The sequence below is a fragment of the Suncus etruscus genome, chromosome 5 (genome assembly GCF_024139225.1).
Source record: "Suncus etruscus isolate mSunEtr1 chromosome 5, mSunEtr1.pri.cur, whole genome shotgun sequence".
Taxonomy (NCBI): Eukaryota; Metazoa; Chordata; class Mammalia; order Eulipotyphla; family Soricidae; genus Suncus; species Suncus etruscus.
Window position 1 is genome coordinate 81,913,677 of NC_064852.1, and position 18,860 is coordinate 81,932,536.

At 35.5% G+C, this 18,860-nt stretch overlaps 1 protein-coding gene across 2 annotated transcripts in view; it reads right to left on the bottom strand.

The window, feature by feature from the left end:
• The window catches only part of GRB14 (growth factor receptor bound protein 14), a 193,046-nt gene that overhangs the window by 14,039 nt on the left and 160,147 nt on the right, over window positions 1-18,860 (bottom strand). For both annotated transcript variants that reach the window (XM_049773783.1, XM_049773784.1), the window contains 4 exons: window positions 16,984-17,058; window positions 14,026-14,163; window positions 8,363-8,473; window positions 8,075-8,170 (listed from right to left, as the gene is read on the bottom strand). In XM_049773783.1, coding sequence (XP_049629740.1) covers window positions 8,075-8,170; window positions 8,363-8,473; window positions 14,026-14,163; window positions 16,984-17,058 — 420 coding nt within the window. The remainder of the gene's footprint in view (window positions 1-8,074; window positions 8,171-8,362; window positions 8,474-14,025; window positions 14,164-16,983; window positions 17,059-18,860) is intronic.

Genomic DNA, 18,860 nt, shown 5'->3' on the forward strand with positions numbered 1-18,860 from the left:
ATAAAAGGTTGAATTGTACTAGGGAGTGATAACTATAAAGTTGTATACGACCATGATTAACCACTTTATGGTCACAAAAGTAATGAAATGTTTGGGTATGCTATAGATGTGATGTTTGCATATCCATTTTTATTTACTAAATGTCACTCACTTGTTCACCTAAAATATTTAATTTTGATAAATGATATATACATATTACATTATTTTTAATGTAGAGTTCAAAAATCATTTTTCTAAACCTGCCATAGCCATTTAATAATTTTGAATAAAATTAATTAGACTTTCTTTAAAAGAAAATGCTTGATAATTATATAAAATGATAAATTTGATGCTGTATTTTATTTATATTGAATCTATATGTTTTCTACATAGTCTGAAACAATTCTGTCTCTCTTACCTAGAGAACATTCTTTAGGATGTTCTTATACCATACAAAATGTTCAGTAAAAAATTATTTTTGGAATGGACTCCATCCTGCCCAGTCCCACCAATGGTGTCCAAACGAACATTGCTCCTAAAATCAAAGACACCCCCACCACCAGCGTAGTGCAGCATGTCAATGCAGGTGAGCAGACTCCACCCCGAAGGGTGGAGCCAGAGGATCAGGGGTAGGCCACACAATTCTCCTAATCAATGAATTCCAGCACAACACATAAAAAATACTACACTACAAGAGTGACAATCAGGAAACAACAAAGGCTTCTACCACGCCTAGAAAATGAAGTTGATAGATTTGATGACTTTAAACTAACAACCACCTATTTAGCCTCTCAGATAAGGACTTTAGAGAAGAAATATGAAGGATGTTATAAAACTCAAAGAAAGCATGGGACCAACTGAACAAACCACAAATAAGAATCAAGAAGCTATTAAAGTAGAAATGAAAAAACTCCAAAATTTAATAACAGGACTGAAAAACTTGATAGGTGAAATGAAGACCTCACTGGAAAGTCTCTCAAACAGAATAAAAGCTGTTAAGGACAAAATCAGTGACCTGGAAGATGAGATGCATAACAACTCCATACAACAGAAGAGATTGGAAAGAGCCTTAAAATAAATGATCAGACAATGAAAAAATCCTCAAAGAATGTGAACAGATGAAAAGAGAAGCCCTTGATAAACTGAATAGAAACAACATAAGAATTGGCCTGGAGCAATATCACAGAGGTAGAATGTTTGTCTTGCAAACAAACCTGGAATGAACACTAGTTTGATTCCCAGCATCCCATATGGTCCTCTGAACCTTCCAAGAGTGATTTCTGAGCACAGAGCCAAGAGTAACCTCTGAATGCAACTGGGTATGGCCCCAAAAGCAAAAAGAAAAAGAAACAAAATAAGAATCATTGGAGTCAGTCCCAGAGACCCACGAAGAAAATCCTCATGAAGAATAAACAGTCAAGGACATCATGGCAGAAAAACTTCCAGAGCTAAACAGAGCATGCAACCAAATTCTGCATGCCCAAACAGTACCAGCTAAAAGGAATCCAAAGAAGAGCATCCCAAGACATATCCTAGTCACAATAAAGAATCCCATAGATAGGACAGAATACTAAAAGTAGAAAGATCTAAAAAGGGACATTACAGTCAAAGGAGCATCCTTAAGATTTACAGCATATCTGTCACAAGAAATCCTCAAGGTCTGAAAGCAGTGGTGGGATATAGGACAAAACTCAATTAAATCAATGCTTTGGCAATAGTACTACACCTACCAGACATACATTCAGGTTTGAAGAAAGGATACAAATCTTCACTAATAAACAACAGATCAGAAACTTTACAAACTCAAAACCAGTAAAGACAAATTGAAAGGTCTACTTTAGGACAGACCATAGACACACCAAACTCCTAAAAAAAAGATGACATTATATATGACAATTATCTCTCGCAACAACAATGATCTAAATGCACCCGTTAAGAGACACAGAGTAGTAAAATGGATCAAAAAGCTGAATCCAACATTATGTTGCCTATAAAAAACACATCTGAATAGTCAGAACAAACATAGACTCAAAATCAAAAGTTGGAGGGCAATCATCCAAACAAACAATTTCCTTAAAAAGGCTGGAGTGGCCATACTAATATCAGATGACATAGATTTTAGACTTAAAAGAATTTTAACAAACAGAGATGGACATTTCTTAATCAATGAATATGTAAAACAGGAAGAAATCAGACACCTAACATTTACTCTCCCAATGAAGGACTAGCAAAATATTTAAAAAAGAAAAAGAAAAAAATAAGGAAGAAATAAAATCTTAAAGAAGACATCAATAGTAACACAACAATAGTAGGAGACTTCAACACAGCACTGTCATCCCATGATAGGGCAACAGACTAAAACCTAAAAAGAATAGACTGTCTCTGAAGAGAAAATAGAAGAGAGTGGCTGAGTATGTATCGTATATTTTAGAATATAAGATGACTGGGCACATAAGATGGCGCCCTACTTTTCCTGTTAAAGTATAGGGTTTGGCTATATTTTATATATATAAAATATTTCTATATTATATATATATATATATATATATATATATATATATTTGGCTATATATATGGCTATATTCACCATATAAGACTACCTCTCTTTTTTTTTTTTTTTTTTTTTTTTTTTGGTTTTTGGGCCACACCCGGTAACGCTCAGGGGTTACTCCTGGCTATGCGCTCAGAAGTTGCTCCTGGCTTGGGGGACCATATGGGACGCCGGGGGATCGAACCGCGGTCCGTCTCCTAGGCTAGCGCAGGTAAGGCAGGCACCTTACCTCCAGCGCCACCGCCCGGCCCCAGACTACCTCTCTTTTAACGCACATGAAATGGAAATTAAAAACATAAGAGAGAAAGAGTAGAACCCTCAAAGGTTAACAGTATATGTTTAATAAAGCTAGACTTTGGAGTGCCAACAAATCATTTTACATTTGTCATTTGTAGTGAGTGACTGTGAGTTTTTTCATTGTGATCTTCATTGAGAGCAGGGAGAGGGGGCTCCTCCAAAAGCAGCTGGCTGGGGTGCAGTAATAAATAGGACAGCTAGCAGAAACAAAGCACCTCCTCTGTGTTCCATAAAAGCTGAACAGAGGACTGAGCACTGAAAGACCACATACTCAGTGGCTGGATAAGATGCAGTACTCGGTAACTCAGCTCCTCTGTGTTCCCTGAAAGATGAATCAGGACAAGCAGAGGACTGAATGATGATGCCTGGCAGAGGGATGGGATGCAGTGGTAAGGGGGGGGTGTGTGTGTGGATCACTCATTCACTCGTCCCTGAAGCTGGAGTAAGTTTCAGCATGCTGTATACCGGCGTATAAGACAACCCCTGACTTTTAAGAAGTTTTTCATGGGTTAAAAAACTGGATACATTTTTCTCCAGTGCACAGTCATTCTTCAGAATAGACCACAGGTTGGCCCATAAAACATAATCCAGTTTTATTTTGGATTTTATTTCTATAAAATAGATAGGCTAGAAATTATATGAACTATCTTTTCAAGTCATAAATGCACTGAAATTAGAAGTGAATTGCAAACACAGAGAAAACACAGAGAATTACAGACACAGAGAAATTAACACCTGAAAATTAAACAGTTCGCTATTGAACAACCAGTGGTTCAGAGATTAAATTAAAGAGGAAATGAAAAGAATCTTGAAAACAAATGAGAATGAAGATACAAATTATCATAATTTTGGGGAAACAGCAAATGTGGCACTGAGTATAATTTATAGCTTTGCAAACATTCATCAGGAATAAAGAAAGGTCCTACATAAATAAGTTAATAACACAACTTATAAAATTATAGTGATCACAAAATGAAATGAAAATTGAGGATGAAACGAAATAAAGCTTAGAACAGAAATTAATGTATTAAAATCAAAGGAAATAAAACAATTCAAAGATCAATGAAAGAGTTGGTTCTTGAAAAAATAAACAAGATCAATAAACAACCAGCAAAACTCACAAAAACTCACAAAGGAAAACAGAGAAGCTTAATAAACTAGATTAGAAGTGAAAAGGAGGAGCCAGAGAGATAGCATGGAGATAGGGTGTTTGCCTTACATGCAGAAGGACAGTGGTTCGAATCCTGACATCCCATATGGTCCCCTGAGTCTGCCAGGAGTGATTTCTGAACCTAGAGCTAGAGCGTTGCTGGGTGTGACCCATAAACCAGAATAAAAAAAAAAAAAAGAAATGAAAAGGAGATTACTACAGATACTACAGAAATTCAAAGGGTAATCAGAGATTACTTTGAGAAACATTATGCCACAAAATAAGAGGACCTGGAAGAAATGGATAAATTCTTGAACTCTTTTAACCTCCCAAGATTGAACCAAAATTGATATGGCATATCTAAACAAACCCATCACTATTAAGGAAATTAAAATAGCAATCAAATGCTTTCCCCAAAACAAAAGCCCAAGCCCAGATGGATTTACTAATGAGTTCTTTCAAACCTTTTTAGAGGACCTGCTACCAATTCTTTTCAGACTCTTCCTGAAACTGAAGAAACAAAAACACTCACAAATAGTTTTTATGAAGCTATTATCACCCTGATACCAAGAGCAGATGGAGCCCACCCCCAAATACAGAAGAAATGCAGAACACTACTCCTGATGAACACAAATGCAAGGATCTCAACAAAATTCTAGCAAACAGGATACAACAGCTCATCAAGAAAGTCATAAACAAAGACAAAATAGGTATCATTTCAGAAATTCGAGGGTAATATAACACATGCAATTCAATTAATGTAATATACCATATCAATAAAAGAAAAAATAAAAATGGAATGGAAAGAAATTTCCTCAATATAGTTAGACCATTTACCATAAGCCAATGGCAAATATTATACCCAATGGCAATAAACTGAAATTCTTTCCTCTAAAATCTGGTACAAGACTAGGATGTCCATTTCACCACTAATATTCAACATAGTATTGAAAGTATTTGCCAGAGAATTGGGCAAGAAAAAAATAACAAGGGAATCCAGATAGGAAGGAAGAAGTCAAGTTTTCATGGTTTTCAGATAACATAATTCTGTAGAATGTGTATCTCGAATACAGGCAGTGGATGAGGTAGGAGAGAGACGGGAGGCATTGTTACACTGGTGAAGGGAGGTGTTCATTTTTTTAATATCTGAAACCCAACTACAAACATGTTTGTAATCATGGTGCTTAAAAAATATATTAATTAAAAACAAATAAAAAACATCTGGGTATGTATGAATAAAAAATAGAAAACCATAAAGACTCTATTAAAAAGCTTCTATACAATAGATTTCTATAGAGAAGTGGGAGGCTACAAAGTTAACATGAAAAATCAATGGCCTTTTTATACACAAATAATAAAAAAGAAGAAATAGACATTAAAAAACAATCTATTCACAATAGCACCACATAAACTCAAATACATTGGAGTCAACTTAACTAAAGAGGTGAAGAACCTATACAAAGAAAACTACAAAACACTTCCAGAAATAAAAGAGGACACAAAAAAATAAATACACATACCCTGTTCATGGATTGGGAGAATTAACATCATGAAAATGGCAATACTCCACAAAGCATTAACATATTTAATTCGATCTCTCTAAAGTTACCATGACATTCTAAAGAAGTGGATCAAACACTCCTGAAATTCATTTGGAACAATAAATGCCCATAAATAGCTAAAGCAATCCTTAGGAAAAAGAAGATGGGAGACATTATTTTCTCCAACTTTAAATTCTATTACAAGACACAAGTCATTAAAACAGCATGGTTTTATAACAAAGTCAGATAGTGTATTCAGAGCATGTCCCCCAGACATACAATCAATTAATCTTTAACAAAAGGGCAAAATAATGCAAAATGGGGCGGGGAAAGCTTCTTCAGCAAGTAGTGTAGTGACAACTGATCAGCCATATGCAAAAAAAGTAAATTCAGACCTCCATCAACACCATGCACAAAGGTCAAATCAAAATGGATTGAAGACCTTGATATCAGACCTGGAACCATAAGATATATAGAAAAACACAGAGAATACTCCATGACATTGAGACTAAAGGCATCTTCAAGGAGGTAACATCACTGTCCAAACAAGTCAAAGCAGTAATAAACAAATGGGATTACATTAAGCTGAGAAGCTTCTGCACTTGAAAGGATATAGTGACTAGCACACAAAGGCCACTCATGGAATGGGAGAAACTATTCACCCAATATCTATCATATACCCATATATCTAAGAAATACAAGACACTGACAGAACTTAACAAAAAAAAAATCTAGCTTCATCAAAAAAGTGGGAGAAAAATACAGATGGCCAAAAGTCACACACACACACACACACACACACACAGAAAATGCTCCATTTCATTAATCATCAGGGAGATGTAAATAAAAACAACAATGAGGTATCATCTCATGCCACATAATGGCATACATCATAAAGAATAAGAATAATCAGTGCTGGTGAGGATGTGAGGAGAAAGGAACTCTCATGCACTGCCATATAGTCTAGCCTCTCTGGAAAACAATATAGATGTTCCTTAAAAAAATGGAAACTGGGGGTCAGTGAGGTGGCCCTAGAGGTAAGGTGTCTGCCTTTCAAGTGCTAGCCAAGGAAGGACTGCGGTTCAATCCCCCGGTGTCCCATATGGTCCCCCCAACCCAGGGGAAATTTCTGAGTGCTTAGCCTGGAGTAACCCCTGAGCATCAAATGGGTGTAGCCCGAGAAACCAAAAAAAAAAAAAAATGGAAATTGGGTCGGAGCAGTGGTGCAAGAGACAGGGCATATGCCTTGCACAAGCTAACCAAGGACGGATGGCGGTTCAATCCCCAGTGTCCCATATGGTCCCCAAAGCAAGGAGCGATTTCTGAGCACATAGCAAGAAGTATCCCCTGAGCATCACCGGGTGTGGCCCAAAAAACAAAACAAAAAAAAAAAAAGAAAGAAAAATATTGAGCTACCATATAATTCAGCTATATCACTCCTAAGGTATACCCAGGGACCACAAAAGCACAATACGAAAATGCCTGCTGCACTCCTATGTTCTCTACAGTGCTATTTATAGAAGCCAGAATCTGAAAACAAACCCATTTGCCCCACAACAGATAAATGGCTAAAGAAACTGGTACATATACACAATGGAGTACTACTCAGCTATTAGGAAAAATGAAGACATGACATTTGCCTATACATGGATGTACATGGACACTATTATGCTGAGTAAATAAGTCCAAGGGAAAGAGATTGACACAGAATAGTTTCTCTTATCTGTGGGATTTAAGAAATATAAAAGACAGATGGTATTAATACCCAGAGATAATAATGAGGAGGGCCAAAAGACCATTCCATAATATGAAAGAGTGATGAGAAATAACTACACTAATAACTATCATGACAATGGTAGTGAGAGACAGAAATAGAAAGCCTGTTTCAAAGACAGGCTCTGGGGTGGGGAGGAGAAAAATGGGGGACACTGGTGGCAGAAAAGTTGGATTGGTGAAGAGGGTTGTACATTTTATGACTGAAACCCAACTATGAATATGTTTGTAACCATGGTGCTTATATGAAGATATTAACAAAAATAAAATGTTTTTATGAGAGCTATAATTTCTATTTAGCACAAACAAGGCCAATATTTCAAAAATACTGTTAAGAGTCTGAGTTATACTTATAAAGCTTCCAAGCAATTTCTACAGCACTTAAATTAAATATACAATGAACAAATTCAGGAAATACAATGAGGTGGGTACATTCTAAAATATATTTTATAAGGGATTAATGGCAGTATTTTAAAAATAAAAACTAATCTTGTACAAAAATTGCATAAAATATACAACCAATATGTAATACTCTTAAAATATCAGAATATTTCTTAAAATAAACTCCTATTCCACACACAGCAATAAGTGTATCAGAGAACTCTTTACTTCACAACGGTCTTTTAGATTAAAAAAATAAAACTTTAGTGCATACATTTTATGATGGTTCTATCTTTATCTCTCATAAACCCACAAATTCATAGTGTGTTTTCAAATAAAATGTTTGCAAACCTCTATGGCACTTCTAAGCTTAAAAGAAGTTTGTGCCTGCAATAAGATTACCTTAAGCAATCTAATGGCGGTCACCCAGCATGTCCTACTCTGCTCTTCTTCTGCACAGAGCATTTTCAGGTCTCGGGGCCCTCCTGCTTTGTTAGGCTAGAAGGCCACAGCACATTGTTTATCGTTAATGCATATCTTGAAGGTAACACCTGTTGAAATAAAAGTCACTAAAATTCTCCTATATATAAGAGAAAGCTGTCTCTTTTTAAAAGAAATTAAAAGAAACTCAAGCTTACCTAAAAGGCTGAGGCTTGCTTTATTCATTCTAGCAAAATATTAAGCCTGTACCTTAAAGCAGAATCCATAGTTAGTCGGAGCTCCATGTTTTTTTTTGCCTGCCAGTGACACATAAATATCACTATTGCCAAATTCGCTGAAAAACTGCAAATGCCGTGGTTCCTTTAAAAAGATATGTATATTGAAATGATTACATTCTTTTTACATTGCCTATCTTTTCTATCACATTATATAATATGTACATTGGTAAAAATCACAGAAACAAATAAAAATAAATCATTATAACCAAAAATAAAGAGAAGTTAGAAGTATTCATTAGAGAACTTGTAATTTACTTTTGATTTAATTTACAATATGCAAAAAAATCTTAAAATAATTTTCTTTAAGAATTTCAAGAAATTTGAGGTAGAGAGGAAAAGAACTTGATAACTGTTTTTCTTGTCCAAATTTCAAACAATAGAAATTTAACAAAGGGAAGAAGATGAGCTTGGACTTCCACAGCTGTTGAAGAGGAAAAAGGAAAAACAGATCATAATTTCTCTTTTTTTTTTTTGAAATGACTATCCCTATGCTTGTATTTGCTTAACATATCACAGCAAGCATAATGATGGTGAGCATAACTCTGTTTTCAAAAAAAGAAGACAGCCTATACAGATGAGTTCAGGGAAATTATCTGGCAGAGTAGCATATGTGATTATCAAAGCAAAATATCATCATGGACAGTTATATCTTCTCTGGTAAATTCACAAAACTTACAGATGGTTATGGGAAATCACTGGGTCATATTATTTTGCGATAGGTTAATAACTTGGAGAAGTGCTTAATGCTCACATTGAATTTATAATCAAACTGACAACAATGCATTTGTTTTTTTTGAAATGTTGCTACTAGCATTAATCTGGTCCTACACCACAATATCAGCAACACCTAGGAGCCTAGTGTCAATACAAAATCAATTAAAAAAAAAACCACCCAACTACCAAATCAAAAATTTCATTTTAATGGGATTCTAGGTAATTCATATGCATTTAAATTTGAGGAAAAGTGCTTTAAAGGGAGATGGAAACAGAATACTGTGCAGTGAGCAATCCAGTTAAATCCACATCCAAGGAAGTATCAGTCATTTGTCATCCCTGATCTTTTACAATACAAGAGCTTTTAGTCAAACCATTGTTGCTAGTCATTCTTCTCAAGTATTTTGGTATAACAACCACAAATGACCAGTTTCCAATTTCATGTGAAATAATATTGAAAATAAAATTATTATACATGATCTTGACTCTGATTCTTGAGAAGAGGAAGAAGAAATGTACTCATAACTTTAAAAAGTTTATTCCTCAATAAACTGATTCACTTTTTAAAAATGGCTGACTTCTCTGACACAAGTAATCCCAATAAACTGAAATTGCAGATAACAATGTACTTGAGTCATTTGGATGTGAGAAAATGCAATTCAAGAAACTGCAAAGCAGGATGAGTATTTTTCTCTGATTGATATCTATTTCTTTACTGTCAAGATATCAAGGTTTTATGACATTATCAGGCAGATTTGGCATGGTTGTATGTATATAAGGTGTATATTAGATGTTTCTCTGAAAATATATTAGAGTCACATCTCCAAATCTTACAGAATTCATTACTTAAAATCTCACATAACTATGTAATGTAAAATGTAAATGATCCTACAAAAATGTTATAATAGATATTAGATAACCTACACAATTTGCAAAAAAATTATAATCCCTGAGGCTATCACTAATACTTTGAATTTTTTCTTTTTTTTTTTTGGTTTTTGGGCCACACCCGTTTGACGCTCAGGGGTTACTCCTGGCTATGTGCTCAGAAATCGCCCCTGGCTTGGGGGGGACCATATGGGACGCCGGGGGATCGAACCGCGGTCCTTCCTTGGCTAGCGCTTGCAAGGCAGACACCTTACCTCCAGCGCCACCTACCCGGCCCCATGAATTTTTTCTATGAGAGAAAATTTAAAATTATTTCAAGAAGAATTATGGGCATGAGTTCATTAGGCAGAAAAAAGAATCTTATGTACAAATGCACAGCATTCAGACAATAGGTTGCTTAAAGCTAAGATACAGCCTGAGAACAGGCTTTATACAAACAATTTTGCCTAAGCAAGAGGAATACCACTACAAAAATAAAAGCATGGCTCCCATATCAGGAATAAGAACTTTCTTGTATAATGTTTAAGAGGGAACAGAGTTAGGAGAGGAGTAAAATAAAAATCAAGTAGGTAAAATAAGCATAAAACAAAATGAGTAATCTGCTGAAGAAGTCTGAATTTAGAGATTACTGAGTTTGCTATGGCAGGAGTCAGAGAACCATGAGCTTTGGGGATGGGACATTTGTTAAAAGGTTCATAATGCCGGAGTGTTGTCTGAATGAAACTCTTATCATTGACAATATTGGAAGTCATGGTGATACCTCAAACAGAACATTTTTAAAGTTCTCATCGCAAGAGAAAATTTTTATTTATGAATTTGTGATGACTAATGTTAACTAGACATACTGGTATACTTATATTTTAAGATACAAAAATATTAAATCTTTAAAAATAAATAGAAATTATTATATCTTGGGGCCAGAGCAGTATGACAGCGGTAAGGCATGTGCCTTGCATGCTCTAGCCTAGGATGGACTGCGGTTCGATCCCTAGGCATCCCATATGCCCCCCCCCCCAAGTCAGGAGCAATTTCTGAGTGCATAGCCAGGAGTAACCCCTGAGTGTCACTGGGTGTGGTCCAACCCCCCCCCCCCGCACAAAAAATTACTATATCTTCTAACAAAGAACCACTGAAAAGTTTGAGATAAACACAATTATTGGATTTAGAAACCACTGTGTGTATGTTAAAAATAAAAAGATGAGCCAGCACACATTTAAACAAATGTTTATTTTTTTAAATAAAAATCACTGATACTGGTTATTTCATGCAGTAGAAACACTGGGGAACAAGTCCATCACTGAAATGTTTAAGGAAATTCTAAAACTTTAATTATAAAAATGGATAATTACTCATCCTTTCTGTTATAAATAATGTTGAAAAGTAGCTTAAATATTCAATAAAAAAGGGATAATTTTATACGCATGATGGAGAGTAATCAAACAATGCAAGCTTAAATGATGAGTGTTAGGAGTTACAAAGAGCAGAGCCCAATTACACTAAGGAGGTAAAGTGTTTTACCACTAAACCTTCAAGTAAATATAAACACATATAAACACATACATATACATATACCCCACAAGAATGAACACACAAAATTCTTTTATATAAACACACACAGAGCAACAACAACAGCAAAAAAACTACATATGCAAAGGAAGATGTTTAAATGTCTGATCTCCATCATTAGTTGTGTTCTGAACATTTCCATTTAGATACTTTAACCTCAACAAATTATGTCAGAAACATTTAATCATCTGGCAAAGCTAATCTTACTGTTTATTTACTCTTTCTATCTTTTTTCTCAAAGAACACTGAGGAACCTTCCTTTTCTTTCTTTTCTTTTATAATTTTTTGTTTTGTTTTTTTTGGCAAGACCTGGTGATGCTTAGGGGTTTCTCCTGGCTATGTGCTCAGAAATGGCTCCTGGCTCAAGGGACCAAATGGGATGCAGGGGCTCGAACTGAGGTCTGTCCTGAGTCAGCTGCATAAAAGGCAAACACCCCACTACTGCACTATCACTCTGGCCCCATATCTACCTTTTCTTTCATTTCAATTAATAAAATATGGATAATTAAGCTTTAATCTTATATCTATCACTTTTTCTCCTTTTATGTAATCACCTCTATCATAATATACTCAATATCTCAATGTTATCTTTGCTTCAAATCAATGTTTCCTTTTAGTTTTCTCTCTTGACTGTCCCCAAATTTTACTTTTTCCTTTCTCCCTCTTTCTATATAACTTTAATTTGGAGGAGGGGGTAGGGAGTCCCAAGCAGAGAGTACTCAAACAGTTTACAGAGCCAGCATTTCAATACAGATTCAAGCATTCAGTGAAGTTTGGACCCTGTGTGGCTGATGATTACACAGGGCATCCCAGCAATGCATAGGTGGCCCTCTAGGGCTTTAAACGATAATGTTCAGGGGATCATATTTGGTGGAAATTCAACCAGGATTGACCACATTCAGGCATAAACTTTAAGACATACTATTTCTCCAACTCCTTCTCAGGTGATTTTTAAAGCACTTTATTTGTACTTGACTGTAGAAGTCCCCATGGTCAGTCAGTCTAAACTTCAAGAAACTTGATCATTTCAGTCTCTTGCTCAATGCTTTCAGGGACTTCCTGATTTTTTGTGGAATGAAAGTTTCCTAAAAATATATGTGTCCATGCTCCAAACCCAAGAACTTGTGACTGCTTCTTTATTATTTTTGTTTTTTGTTTTGTTTGCTTTTGGGGGCACACCCGGCAGCGCTCAGGGGTTACTCCTGGCTCTACACTCAGAAATAGCTCCTGGTAGGCTCGGAAACCATATAGGATGCCAGGATTCGAACCGCCATCCTTCTGCCTGCAAGGCAAACGCCTTACCTCTAAGCTATCTCTCCAGCCCTGCTTCTTTATTTTGGAAAAACAATGTGTATGTAATTAAGCTATGAATCCACAGATAGCACTAATATGATTGTCTATGATTATCCTGATGGGCCCATAAACCCAAGAGAAAAAAGTAGCCAGCATGGAGAGATAGAAAGGAGGCAGAGAAAGAGGAGAAATGAGTTAAATAGTCACAAGGAAAGGGGCAACAGTAAATTAAAAAATTAGAGACAATTGGATCCACTATTGGCAAAGACTGAAAATAACTATTGAAAAATTAATATTTAAATAGGAATTAGAGGGCCTGGAGAGACAGCACAGTGGTGTTTGCCTTGCAAGCAGCCGATCCAGGACCAAAGGTGGTTGGTTCGAATCCCGGTATCCCATATGGTCCCCTGTGCCTGCCAGGAGCTATTTCTGAGCAGACAGCCAGGAATAACCCCTGAGCACCACCAGGTGTGGCCCAAAAACCAAAAAAAAAAAAAAAAAAAAAGAATTAGAATAATATGGATGAATGTTTTCAGCGTAAAATAAAAAATATGAATGTATAAATTATATGTGAAAGATTAAAAAGTATTTAAATATATGAAAGCAGAATTAGAAATGTGCGAATGATATCCATGAGTATACATCTATATAATAGTACTACAAAGATACATATACATATGAAAGCACATGAAGAGACACATGGGTCTACCCTTTATCTTAACATAATAGTTTCTTTCTCCAGGAATTTACAGTCTCAGTGATAATACACAACTAACTCAAAGAAATAAAGGAACAGTTATGGTCTCAGCATAATATTAGTAACTGCATCAGTATCAACAGAAGTTCAGAAGTGAGTAAGATTAGTCCTAAGACCTGGGAGAAAGATAAATAAAGTAAAGTATGTTTGGCTTCAAAATATTCAGCCTAGGATAGGGAGAATGAGAAGAAGTGAACAAGAGATATAAAACTAAAATATATGCATCAAGATTTCTGCAAAGGATATATGCTGAAATTAATAGGAGGAAAAAGACAAATATATTTGAAAGTTTTACTTGAACTTAAAGTTTGCATACTCTTGATATCTAGTAATAGGTACTTTAAAATAATAGTAGAACCCATTTAAATGGTTTACCTACATATAATTCATAACATATCATAGATTTCCCAATTTACCTTTGATGTCCCTTTAGTAGAAAAATATAAACCCGATCTTCTCAGAAGGAAGTAAATCTTTTTCCAGGACTTCTTTCCCTGTTCTTTTGCATGTAAGAAGCCATGGATTTCAGGATATGTGCTTGAACTTAGAAACATCTAAAAAGAAAATTTGATATTTTCAAACTATATTTAAATCAATAATATTATAGCCTCATTATTATCCCATTAAGATTTCAAATAGAAATAGAAATAGAAATTGAACAACATGGATGTCATTCATACCATTATAAAATGACCATCTGTACAACAGTCTTTAAAAATTGGAGGCAAAGTTTTAAATAACACATGCTTACAAAATGTATATTCTAATAATGATAAGACATTAACAATGCCACTTGAAAAGTTGGATTTCATACATGGAGTTAGGTCATGACATTTTACCCTTTTCAATGGTTTACACTGAGATAATAGATTGATCCATCAAATTCAAGTTCATTATAATAAAACCACAACCCTGTTGTCTCTTTTAATTATTTGAGAAGTTGAGGCAAGTTCATTTTTTGGATAGAGGTAAAGCTAAAAATACATTTTTGTTCTCTGTTTCTCAATAATAGTGTAGTTTTTGATTTTCAAAGAGAGGGTGGGTGAAACTGAATGTGTGGAAAAAGAATCGAGGCTATGAAAATACCTGGCACATACAGTGAAAAACCATTTTAGATGGGAATCCTCTATCTCAAGACTCAATATGCCTCTGAGATGATCCAACCAACTAAGCCCTCACCAAATTTCTGACCCATAAAATTGTGGGCAAACTTTGAGTGGATACTTAAATCATTAAGGTTTAGAATAGTTTGATATAGAGTAATAATTAACTGTGATGGTGGGCGTGTGTTGATCAGGATAAGGAGAATGAAAAGGAATGGCTCTATCTGTGTGCTTGTGCTCAGCATCTTTAACAAGACAGTGGACGAGCATTAGCATTTCATTAGTAGAAGAAAATAAAAAGCCTCATTAACAAACAAATACAAAATGGAAAAACTTAAAAGTACAAGAAATTATTAGCTAAAACATGGCAACATTTTAAAAGGCTACCTAGGGAAACATAGCAGATATTTGTGTTTTTTAAAGTAAATTAATAAAACCGTCTTAATTTAATGAGCCACAGATATTAATTGACATGCAAAACATGCAAGTCTTTTTTTTTTTTTTTTTTAGTTTGAGTGCTTTCCAAGTTATTAAACCAAACCAATTAAATTTTAAAAAGGGAGTCAGAGAGGTCACACAAGAAGAAAAAAAATGCTTTAAAAAGTATAAATGTTGCCTCAGTGGAGAGAAGAGGTCAGGGGCACATGGAGGGCTATCTGATTCTCAAGCTATGCTTTTTCTTGTTTTTATAATTTAACAGTAGAGTAATAAAACTCTATTAGAGGAGTGTTTGGGAAAGAATATAGAAGAAAATTCCCAGATCAACAGTCCATCCTAATCTAGTAATCTTGAGAAGCTTTAAGAGAAGGTTCTGCTTTTGCAGTTGCCTTTCACCTTAACATTCTGGCCAGGTATCTCAATGAAAACCCCAGATATTTAGAAAATCTCTTTGATACTGATGATATTTATAAAATATTCTAAGTGCGAAAATGAAACCTGTTTAAAATGTCAAGAAAAACAAATCTGTGAAAGATATACCTACCCAAAATATTCAAAAGCATACTACATCAGAAGTATTAAAATTTTCTGTGTTGAAGATTTGAGATTACTGAGTGAGACTGGGAAAAACTTGTGCTTGGCTCAAAATTAGCCACCTACTAACAAGTAGAGCTTTCTCTTATAGGATATAGTTGTCTATCAAAAATACAATTACAGAGGCTGGAGTGGTGGCGCAAGAGGTAAGGTGTCAGCCTTGCACTCACTGGCCTAGGATGGACGGCAGTTCAATCCTCTGGCGTCCCACATGGTCCCCCAAGCCAGGAGCGATTTCTGAGCACATAGCCAGGAGTAACCCCTGAGCATCACCGGGTGTGGCCAAAAAAACAAAAAAAATACAATTACAGAAACACAGCTGTTTGTAATGCAAATATCTTACATCATGGGGGGAACATATACTACTGCCAAAAGTGACTGTCACTTTAAAAAAATTAACTCAGCTGATAATACTGATTTTTATAATCAAGATTATATTAATTTAATATATTACTTTTATTATTACTTTAATAAAATATTAAAACTAATATTTACATTAAAAAAAGCTTTTTAAATTTCTTTAAGATTTAATAAGTATCCACAAGTATAAATAAATTATAAGTAAACCAAATGTTAGCTACTAAATACACACACACACACACACACACACACATATATATATACATATATATATATATATACACACACTCTTTTTTGCTTTTATTTAACTGCTAAATAGTTGCAAATGGAATTGAGGTTATTTATTATAAAGGTTCACACTAAATATGCTTTAATAATATCTGTAATTTATTGGGATTTAAAATTAACAAAATACTAATATCATTAAGTACATCACAGAGCAAAACTATGATTTCGATTCCACGATACATAATTTTAGATATTTTTTTATTTTCGGCCACACCTGTTTGATGCTCAGGGGTTACTCCTGGCTAAGTGCTAAGAAATTACCCCTGGCTTGGGGGGACCATATGGGACAATGGGGGATCGAACTGCGGTCCTTCCTTGGCTAGCGCTTGCAAGACATACACCTTACCTCTAGTGCCACCTCACCGGCCCCAAGAAACACTTTGTCTAAGGTAAGAATAACAATATTGTTCATAGGTCTTATTGATTTAGGCATTTCTTTATCCTAGTTTTCCTTTTTGCTATACTTCAATTTTGCTTTTTGCAAAAAACATTCAAAGCATGACATTTAAAAACTGGGCATAGGGAAATGCAGGTAATAAAGTTTTACTGTAAGATAAAATTATTTATGTACTTTAATAAAAATAAATTTACCTGCAAAATCTTTGTGGGGGTAATTTCACCATTGGTTTCAGTTGCAAAAGACACCATATGCTCTGGAAAAAAATACTGACAAAAGGATACAAGTTATATTATCCAAAAACACATGTAAAGAAAGATAAAATCATGAACAATCTAAAGCAAAAGGTAAGCCAGTATAACAGAAATTCAAAGTGCTTTTTAAAATGTTAGTCCTAAACTCTACCTTTAGGTTCATAAGTAGAAGACACATGCTGACCACCCATATTCCTAAATTCCATCTTAGAGCCAATGACATAATTGCTTCCATAATTATCCCTTAGTCCTACTAAAGCATTTTCAGCCTTTATTTTATAAAGTCAAGGCCCAGAAAAGTAGAGAGTATTCTCATAGTATAGCAGGGGTATCAAACTCAATTTACCTGGGGCTGCAGGAGGCAAAGTCAGGGTGAGGTAGGACCGCATAAGGGATTTCACAAAAAAAAAGTCCTCAAACGTCATTATTAACAGTTTTAATTATTTCTTCTGAACATGAATAGAACATTGAGTGAAGATCATGAACAATTCTTTTGAACATGGCATCTTTTGCCTATTCTTTGCTGCCAGAGACTTGACAGCACTTCTTCTCACAAATCTGAACCACATTTGTCTTTAGAGAGGAAGCAGTTGAGATCCTCAGTATGGCTTGAAGATGATCATCATTAAGTCTTGACCTGTACCTTGACTTATTGACTTTTAATGTGGAAAATAACTTTTCACACAAATATGTGCTCCCAAAAAGGCACATGGGGCACTTGAACATTCGGGAAAGCTCAGGGAAGCTGGGAGGCAATTATCTCAAAAATTGCCCATGCATGTCTGCTTTTCCACTAATCTCCCTGAACTTGGCTTTGAGATCAGAGTTGCACTGCAGGTCAATGAGCTCCATTTGAAGCACAGGAGGGGCATCTTGCACATCAAAGGAAAAGGGGTCCACAAAAATTTGAAAAGTGGCTCTGTGCTTTTTGAAGTCTGCAAATCTGTGATCAAATTCCTTCTCTAGCTTAAAAATAGCATCAACATATTTCTCACCACTGAATGGTATGCCTGCATCCACAAATTCCTTGTATGCTGGGAAATGGCAAAGGTTTGTCTAAAAGAGCTGGGATTTCCATAACACAAGTTTTGTGGAGAATGCACTCACGTTGTCATAGGCAGCACTGATAAGCTGCCCCGGGCCTTGTAACATCTTGTTTAGTACATTCAGCTTATGTGTGATGTCAACAAGAAAAGCTAAGTCTATGAGCCTTTTGTGATCACTCAACTCAGAAACAGCATTCCCATCCTTCTCCATGAAGGCTTTCACTTCTCTCAACTCAAAAAAATCTTTTCAGGACATTTCCCCTGCTGAGCCAACATACCTCAGTGAAATAGAGCACATCTCCAAATTCTGACTCCATTTTCTCTAAAAAAGCACAAAACCTCCTGTGCTTTAAGCCCCTAAATCTGATTTGGTTGATTCATTTCACAACAACAGGCATCACATTGTCACATGGCAGGCATTTACTGCAAAGGGCCTGCTGACGGATAATGCAGTGAAGAGCAATGGCCTTCTCTACACCCTCCTCTTCAAGTTTTTTTGGAACAAGTGCCACCAGTCCATTTTCATCCCTGTCATCTATGGCACTCCATCAGTTATTATTCCAACAAACCTCTTCCATGGCAAACCTGTATTCTCAATGGCATCACACAGATGCCGAAATATCTCATTAGCGGTGGTCTGGCCATGCATTGGAATTATTGTGAGCAGCTCCTCTGCCTATTCAAAATTGCAACCAACACCACGGACATATATTGTGAGCTGTGCAGTGTCTGTTAGATCTGTGCCCTCGTCAAGAGCAACTGAGTATGCAT